At 42.4% G+C, this 9,544-nt stretch overlaps 1 protein-coding gene across 1 annotated transcript; it reads right to left on the bottom strand.

Moving 5' to 3' along the window:
* Positions 1 to 726: 726 nt before the first annotated feature.
* LOC146190630 (alpha-tocopherol transfer protein-like) lies at positions 727 to 8,699 on the bottom strand. Its single transcript, XM_084600219.1, has 5 exons — positions 8,567 to 8,699; positions 7,567 to 7,818; positions 6,523 to 6,716; positions 4,615 to 4,725; positions 727 to 909 (listed from the first exon to the last, which is right to left on the bottom strand). The coding sequence occupies exons 1-5, from the start codon at positions 8,697 to 8,699 to the stop codon at positions 727 to 729; spliced, it is 873 nt and encodes a 290-aa protein (XP_084456345.1).
* Positions 8,700 to 9,544: the final 845 nt, after the last annotated feature.

Below are 9,544 nucleotides of genomic sequence, written 5' to 3' on the forward strand. Positions count from 1 at the left end.
GGAAGGAAAGACGCACGCGTTCGTCCCGCATCTCCCCTTCCTTTGTCCTCTGTAATCGGCGCTGAAAAAATATGCATTCTAATAGATCGACTTGCCTGGTTATGTACATTGACGTAATTGGTGCGTTTCTTTTTTCTTCATCTCTTTTTTTTTTTTGTATGGTCAGAAATATAGTGCTGCCTAGGGCTCAGTAAATAATGAAATTAAATTGTTCAGTAATACAGATTCTAACATGATACTACTACATCATTTCTATTTTACGAAAACATTAAATTTTTGCAAATTCATCCTCTTTATATGTTGTCTGATTGCACAAGCATGCCAGAGATCTGAAGAGATCTAAACAGAATGTTAGGAGTCATGCGTAGCCAGTTGTACAACTGCCTATCCAAACTTAACAGACCAGTTACCTGATATGCTGCATTACCGACTGATACACACAATTGTATTGTTAGGGCACTGAAATGCTGAGCCCTGTGGCTACACAGCACATCTCCTCTACAGTTCAGTTATGTACAAAATGAAACTCCCAGAGCCTAGAATTTTTTTCAGTAGCCGTAACGCCAGTATAGTAATAAGTGCCCCATTGAGACAATCGGCACGGCAGTCTATGCTTCGTGCGCACATGTTTCTTGTGTCCAAGGAGCTTCAATAGCACCATATCAGAATGCAAGTCACCAAACCTGGTAAACGAATCAAACACACATTTCAGGGAAAACTCGTTGCTCAATGTTCAGGCGGCTTCCAGACACATAGGCTCAATTTTTCGAAGAACCCCTGTTCAGCCTTCAGTTGCCTTTCCTCCTCGTCATGGTCGTAGCTGTCTAGCGTTCCGCCGTACTTGTTCGGAATGAGATCGTCGGGAACCAGGCCGTGCAGCTCACCTACATTGTGTCCCAGAAGACGAATCTGAAAAAGACGTGGAGATTCAATTAATTGTTTGTGCTTGTTTTATTGATCCTTCAGGATACCGGTTGTTTACGGGGTCACCCGTAAAGCTAAATAAAAAGTCGAATATGTTTACCATACCCACCTTTTATTGGTTTCAGTTCACTCGAGTACAACACCACGTTCGGTTCTAACATTTGCATCTCCTCAAGCCTATTTCTTTAGAGCATGAGAATGAGGCGGTATGCCGAATACTTCGTGCATACCTACAACACCGTAGCTGGACTGCTGCTTACACATACCAGGTCAAACCTACAGAACATTAGGCGTCAGCAGGGAGTTGCGCTCACTATCCCTAGTTACAGTTATATGACATTCTGATTCGTTTCATTTTTTTACCCTGCACACCACTTGGTCTTTTCATACAAACGGCATTAGTGCGCCACGCATGTCAGAGAAACGATCATGACATTTATTCCGCTTTGTTTCATATTTCGTTATACTTTCTGCAGTCTTTTAACTTTAGACAAATGTTTAGGCCAAATTTCTTTTTCTCTGATAGCATAAAGAAAGATTACGGAACGCTTAAGAATCGATATCATTGTCTTGCCGTATGGGCATTATACCTTGTTTGCTAAGTAATAGTTTCACTCAGTAGAGTTACTTATTAGTGCTGAGTCAGGGTTAAGTAGCAGAGCTACTTAAGTGTGTTACTCGCTAGTACAGAACAGTATAATTAAGAATCAGTCTTCCTAAGTAGAGGAAATTAGGAGTCTTAATTTCAATTGAATATCCCTATACTGCAATTAGTGACTCTTGTCCACTATGCGAGGTGATACGAAGTGGCCACATATAAGGCCTCCTAACTATCGCACTGAACGAACGCGTGTGAGTGGCGCAGAGCTAGCGTCTCCTGTTTGAAACAGAAACAGCGACGGCTCGATTTCGCTGGACCCTTTTATAAGGCGAAAGCCTTTAATGCCTCATAGAAACAGTGACGGCTCGATTTCGTTGGACCCTTTTATAAGGCGAAAGCTTTAATGCCTAATAGTTGTCGGCAGAAGGTTGTCAGCAGAGGTGTCACGCTTTCGAGATCGAGAGTTAAAAATAAATTAATAAACCTCGCCTCCACCGAGAATCGAGCATCCTCCCTTGGATCCCCAGCCGACCGCTTTACCAACTGCGCCACGCCCCATATTTTTTTCTTTATTGCGTGTAAGTACTGCAGGCTCGATTTAACCAGGTTGCATCCCGCATATAAAATTACACCAGCATCGAGCTCTCACTTTGCTCACACATCGAAATTTCGGGAGACATATGCATGTATCTAGTAAAGGTAACCAGGCAGGAGGTCGATCCTGCGCAGCATATACTCATAGCACATTGTTCCCTGAACAGAGACTTCGATGAACGTGGTGGCTCTGCGTGGCGATTGGTCATGCGGCTCTTTCACAGGCTAAAAAGTTCCACGAGCCCAAAAAGATCACATGGTACTTCAGAATCCTCCAGTGCGTGCAAAAATCTTATAATATAAGGCGTAATATCAAAGTCCTTTTTGAGAGTTCGTTCAAGAATATCCCCCCCCCAAAAAAAACTGTGTCACGGCAATACACAAAGCAATGATCTATATTTTCTGTTGGCTGACGCAGGCGACAGTCCACTGACCATGGCACAAAAGTCCCTTTCGCACGAAGCCACGTTTTTACAGGTAAGGTTGACGTGTGAAGTTTAAAAAAGAAAGTATTTGCGGCTCACTGTATATAAATCCGTTGAAACCGCTTTAATACACTACTGTCTAGAAAGAGGAGGTAAAGAAATTATGTCTCAATACGAACTTTCGTTATCTGCCTTCTGGATAGACTGTATAGGTATCCTAAAAAAAGCCGTACCGTGAGGAAGTGGAATGTAATTGTTGATAGTCGTGGTAATATGAACTATACTTCACAAACTTCTTTTTCTCTTTGACTGTTCTAATTTTTGCATCGAAAGAAAGTGAATTTATTCTACTCAGATATCTTCTGTCTTTTTATTGTTGTATAATGCTTTGGAATGACAGAGCGTGAATGTATGCTGTTTGCGTGTGGGTTTCATAGAGGTTATAGTTAATATCATTGCTTTAGTAGTGTATAGATTTATCACTATAATTTCTGTATGGATGATCTGTATGGACACGTCTTTTGTGCGCTCTGCTGCTGTCTATGTGCATACGGCGGGTGAGAGCTTGTCAAGCTGCTGTCCAGCAGCTTTCTCTTTCATCTCCACATGTTTTGTAAAAACATGAAATAGACAGTACTATCTAACTTCCTTAAGGAAACTCTACAAAGGACTCTCACTCCTATGACCAGTGGGCGCGAACAAAATAGGCAAATGGGCACATAATCATCTATTAAAGACACTTAGGAGGAAGGGTGGGCTAGCTGTTTTAAAGAAGAAAAACCTTGAAACAAGTTGATGAGCAAACAAGTGCTGAAGACCAGCTCCACCAGCCTCCAGAGGGAGAAACAGATTGTCTCGACGCATAGGCTCCCATTGAGAGCGCCACACAAAAGTAGAAAAAATACTATGCACTGACTGGAATTTGTTTCTTGCACAATTCAACACCTGCAAGACATAGATAAGCTTCGAAATCAAAAAGGCATTGCAAACTTGTGCTCGTGCAAATAGAGACAGTTCCCTACTCATCCAAGCCTGGGTTTGTCGCCTAACTGAACAGATCTGAGACTCCCAGTGAGGTCCACTATTGCAATGTTGATGCAAGGGATCCCCAAATACTGTGTCTTTGGAGTCCCACCTGATTCCGACTAAAAAGTAGGTTTTGTATCCCAGTGGCCTAAATAGAACCCCTTTAATTTATCAAGGTTAAGAGACGCCCCCGAACTGTCACAAAAACGTTCAATTGCGCGCAGACCCTCGATCACACTCTTTTATCAGAACAGAAAAGGGCAATGTCATCAGCATAAGCCAAAACCTTAACTTCACATTGCGATAGTGAGAGGCCACGAACTGCTTTGTTTTTGATGATACTACGATATAGGGGCTCAAGATATAAAGTGAATAACAAAGGCGATAGCGAACAGCCTTGTCGAACAGATGATTTAGACGTAATAGGTTTGGTTTTGATTAACAATCAGTCTTGTAGTGGCCGCTTAATAACATAGTTCAATGCCTTCAAGCAAGACGTCACCAATGTTTCCACTCTCCAATACAGTAAATAAAAAAATTATGATGCACCTTATCAAAAACTTTCTGGGGTGACCTCTGTGTTAAATTGTCCAGCTGATCGTGCACCTTGTTAAGGGTGAAACTAGAAATAACTGTCCACTAAAATCGCATTCGTTATCAAATGTCTTACACAGGGCAGGCGTGGCGGAAATTTGAACCCCCTACATATGTGCCAACTAATCACATTGGAGCAGTTTTGCCCGCGCAGCGCTTTCCAGTAGCGTTCACGCTACAAAGCTTTTAAAGCTTCACGCGGATGGGTGGGGTGGGGGGGGGGGGGGGGGGGGGAGAGAAATGACATGTCAAATAAGGTGCTCAATTAGCCCTTTATAATTCTGAATAGCGTCGCTTGTCGTTGCTTTTACTCCGGAACTAAAAATATTTTTATACAATGTAGAACTGTACACTGATACGAATATTTTCTGCGTATATTGTCCAGATTTCAAATAACAGGGGGGGGAGGGGGGGTCGAAAGAAGCGAAACAATAAAGGAATCATACTCACCCTTCTCACCATTTTGTTCTTCATGCAGCGTTTGGCAATAGCAAGGAAGACGGTAAATATGGAAGGGTGGTTGATAACATAGATTGCCTTGATCCTCAAAGGCAAGCAATCCTACAGGAAAAGAGAGCACACGAGGCGCTATCCCTCAGCCCGTCCTTCTTCGGTACTAAGGGCTATATTTCGGTCCAATAAAGAGACACTCAGAGACATAGAAGTGAAAACATTATCTGTTTCATTCAAGGTATACTGATGTGCCCAGCAGCGAAAGCGTAATTTCTTTGTTGAGAAAATCGAATTCCAATTTTTTTTTTTCGTCGTGGTATATTCAAAATTGTAACGTCTACGCCAAATAAGGGCTCCGTGATCACCGTTTTGAAGTGAATGGCTGTTGGTTAACCTCCGAAAACCGCACCCAAGAACTGTGTTCATACGCTACACAGTTTACTTGCGAAATCGCTCCGGGATAAATATAGACCTCAATTTAATTTTTATGCCTTCTTTCTAGATTACACACGCTTACTTTTAGTTAAAGTAGTGTCATGATCATTAGAATTCAGTAACAATTCTATACAAGCAAATTTTAGTTTTTCCAGAGTATCCCTACACTTGTTAGTTCCAAGTCGTGACAATCGATGTCTATTCAGTAACAGCAGATAGCTGTACACTTTCCACAAGCGTTTGCGCGGTGTGAACACACAAACAGATTACACTGTGCACCACGCAGGTTTATATACAATCAGGAACACATTTTAGATGACCCTGCACTGAAAAGCGAAGGTCGTAATCACGTGGCCTCAGCACTCGTTCTCAAATTTGTTAACGATTTTTCGTACCATACAACTAGTGAATACGTGTAAGCGACTACTTCCATTGTTTGGAAAAAATATATAGTTTGTGAATTTTCTTTTACCCGCATAATTAAAATGCATTTTCCTCTCCGTTTTATTGCCTTGTTTTAATGATTTGGTTATTGTAGTTTCACAAGAATGCAGTTAGAGACGAATTTAAAATGGGTATAAAAAGAGAATACAGTTATGAAAACGTCCCTGGTGGTTACTCGTCTCATTTTATACACGAAGACTATATATAGCTTCTGGGTATGAAATTGTCCAGCCAACAGGATGTTTTCTGCTACCATCATGGCTAATTTTCTGTGGAAGTTACGTGGCAACATGTTGCCTCAACCATTTTCATTCGTGCCAATGCAGGAGCGCTAAAGTTATGCATCATGCGGCACATGAAGTAAGCCTCTCTGGGCTCTATTGATTGTCGGCTGCCTGTGGGTTTTCCGTTTTGTTCATATTGCGCACTGTTATCATTGCGAAGTTCACGGGTGTTGCAACATGCGGCAAGAGCAGCTAGCACCAAATACATTTGATGGTGGTATGGCTGGGCTTCGATGAAGAACAGTAGTACAATTAGCTTGGGGCGCTCAAAAGTAATGTCCTCGAAGCTTACCATCTTTATCTGAAGTTTTTGTTGTCTGGAATTGCAAGTTTTTCCAAGAACACAAATCAAATGATGCACAAATACCGGCTAGCACAAGACAATGTGCTGCCGTGCGCAGCTTCATGAACTATTAGTGACATTTCCGATTTTGGAGGTCTAAGGAGTACTTTATTATTCTGTTGAAACAACCCTACAAAAATAAGTTCCAAGTATAAGTTTGGTTTTCAGAAAAACACAGTATCCAGCGTATCTCAGTGCAGCCTAGATGCTCATTTGAGAAGTACCCCTTCGCTCCTTTAGGCCATCTCGGCTTAGAAAGCAGCAGCACCCAAGATTCTCAATGTGAGAACTTGCGAATTAAACTCAAATCAAGCGGCACGCGTATTTTAGTCCGAAGTGGCATGGTTTGTCAAGGTGAGGCTTCGTGTCACCGCGCGGTACGACACTTCATATACTGACCTGCACAAGTTTAATGTACGTTTTGATAACAGAAGGCGTGTAATGGAGGATATGATGCGGCCCAAGCCCGGCCACATCCAGTACCACCACGATACCCCTGATCCGGGCTTCTTCCTGCTGAAGAACGTGTAGGCAGATCACTACACCGACCCTGAAGAAGTCGGTGAGTGAGCATATGTCCGTGTTCCATGCACCTAGAATGAAAATGCGTAGGTTTTAAAACAAAAATAAATACGGTAGAAAAAGGCGCCCTGAAGCGACATTTTCAGCCGAAAAACTTTTTTTTTGTTTTGGTGTGCGGAAAACAGCATGGCAAGTAAGACACATGACATTGTACACAACGTACTTACACGAAGCTTCCGCTTAAACAATCATAATCAGAAAACGGAAGCTATTGGCTTCACCTGTTGCTGTATACCGTCGGCATACACAAGGCAAGGTGCACCATCCGCATAACACAGGGAGCAGTTTCGCGGTGACCGTTACCGCTTTGCATTTACAGATACGCGGACTGATTAGGAATTTCGAGAGGATGTCGCATAACACAAGTGTGCTGAAAGATATCAACCAAATGTATTAGTCAAACAATTAAACCGTTTGCGATTGGACTTGAAGACGCTCACTATCTTTCGTGACTAAGTGTTTATTAATGAAGGAATTATTTTTACTAGGGTAACGACTACTATCTACTCCTTTTGTGTCGGTATAATAGCTCAGCCTTCATGCCAAATTGCCTTTGGATCCTACAGAAGCTCTACCAAATACATAACTCAAAAGATTCAACTGTCTGTGATTGGACTTGAACACCCTCGCTCTATCCTTGACTAGGAAAATTATCTACTAGGGTAACGACTACTATTTCCTCCCTCTCTGTCCACATATTGGCTTCACCTTCAGGTAAAATTAACTATGTATGCTGCATAAGTTAGTTTTTAATGTTAAAAACCTAATGCTAATCAGCCTGCATTACACACTTCTCGTTCAGGCTAGACTATTGTCGAGACTTGTGTGCCATAACGTGAACACAAGTACAGGTTATCTCACCTATTCTCACCACAGTTGCATGCCTGCCTTGAGGGTCTTTTCCACGAGATGCTGTTGATAGACAGTACTTGCGACAGGCGACGTCGAAAGGGATGTGGTACGGATCCAAAGCGTTAAATATTTCCGGATTGTCTCTTTTAGTCTTGCAGAAGCGCTTGATGTTCTTGAAAGTACACAAGACGTCGTACTTGCGAGCTTGGAGGAGCATGATCAGAAAGGCATCCTCCGTTGGGCAGCAAAGCCGTGGTTCATCTGCTCAGTGCAAAATGATGACAAAAATGTAAATGTCAAATTCTCCTCCCAGTTACCCAATCCTCCACATCAACTTCCCCTTCCCATTCAACCTAAGAAATAGTAAAGGCTTTGCGCAGGGAGTAACTGATAAGATTTGATACTCCCAAAACCATCGGCTGCCCACTAGGTGGTTCTGAGGCAAGGTGAAACATCATTACGGTGAGTCACGCCTCTAGGCTTCAACTGCTCTATCGGTGGTGAAACATCACTTAGTTGGATGGTGTTTGCTATCATCACTGCACTGCAAGAAAAAAAAATCAGTGCTACTTGTTCGGCACATTAAAGCAAAGGCATGGTGCCGAAATATGCAGTCCTCCGAATAGTTCAATAATATATCTGCAAGAAGGCACAGTACCAGAACGAAAAATTTATGTCGATGTTTATTTTTTTTTTTCTCTCTCTCATCGTGACTGCTCTGATTATTCATAAACTACTGTAACGTAAAGCGAGGAGTGGGAGGAATGTTCAAAAATATCTGTGAATCCATGAAACTAGTAAACTGAAAATAGCAGAGTCGAGCGCCACCGCAAGTTTGCGGGCAATTTGGAAATAAGTCATACATATTTTCAACAAAGCTCGTACCGCATCAAAATTTTAGGGTGCAATTAACGGCATTGATAGGAGCACTTATAAGATTCAGTCACCTCAATTAGCTTTTCAACTTCTGACGTATGCGAAATATCATCGTCGGTTGCTGATCACTGACCTGCTATAAGTTGACGAAGTTCTTTCAGAGCCTGCCGTTTTACATCATCCGTTTCTCCAAGACGTGCAATCTCTCGCATGTCCTCCTGCGAGCCATTGGCCGTAGGCACAGCTTCACTGATCTTGCCGGCCATTTTAGTCGTGCTGCACGGGCTGGTAATCGTAACAGTGGCGTCTGTTAGAGGAAGCGTCTTCTGCAGACTGAACAACAAATTCTTATCGGTAACAATGGTTTCAAAGGAATGGGCATGTTATGAACTTTGCTCAAATAAAACATTCAAAGAAAGTATGTGCAGCCTCGTATTTATAGAGGTCTGTATCAGTTCATTGCATCGGATGAGATATATGTGTGTTTGCATTAAGATTATATTCTATCTACCTATGAGCTTTTCAGCAGTTATAAAGTCCGCTACTTGGCAGTTCTTCTAGTTTCACAGTGGGCAACAAAGTTAATATCAGAATGCCCTTGCCCATGAACCCTTTTCTAAGCCTTTTATCTCAGAAGAGCCCAACACTAGGCCGGGGGAAATCTTATACCGACTGAAAAACCTGTGGGTGACCGGCGGCACCAGAGATCGACCTTCGTGCCTCTCGAATGCAAGTCGAATGTTCTACCACAAGGCGACCGCTTCGGTTTTTGCTGTAAACTGATATCCTCCATTAGCATCAAGCAAAATTGAACGCTTGGATACATGCACAGTGCACGGAGATCAATGATGAACATCCCTACAGCAGTATATTTACGGCTGTTAGATTAACGTGCTGTGGTCTTATCTGTTTCCATTTTTTTCTTCTAGCTTTGGCGTAATGCCCACGGCTTTAATAATGTGACTAAACCGGTCCTCTCAGCGCCTTAGAAAGTTTACAGCTAGATACGGTTTAACCGTCATACTTTCTTTGTAAGGAGAGAGTCCTTGCACTGAACGTGAGCAATCAGTATGTCCTCTTTGCAGCAGGTTAGGAGTAGCGGGTGCTTGTC

Source organism: Amblyomma maculatum, chromosome 4 (assembly GCF_055883805.1).
Source record: "Amblyomma maculatum isolate TAMU_Amacu chromosome 4, ASM5588380v1, whole genome shotgun sequence".
Taxonomy (NCBI): domain Eukaryota; kingdom Metazoa; phylum Arthropoda; class Arachnida; order Ixodida; family Ixodidae; genus Amblyomma; species Amblyomma maculatum.

Excerpts from the sequence above, each read along its gene's own strand:
- LOC146190630 (XM_084600219.1), bottom strand. The coding sequence starts at position 8,699 with ATGGCCGGCAAGATCAGTGAAGCTGTGCCTACGGCCAATGGCTCGCAG. Across the intron at positions 6,717-7,566 it reads TGCAACTGTGGTGAGAATAG|GTGCATGGAACACGGACATA; the intron begins GTGAGATAACCT and ends TTTTCATTCTAG. Across the intron at positions 4,726-6,522 it reads CGTACATTAAACTTGTGCAG|GATTGCTTGCCTTTGAGGAT; the intron begins GTCAGTATATGA and ends CTTTTCCTGTAG.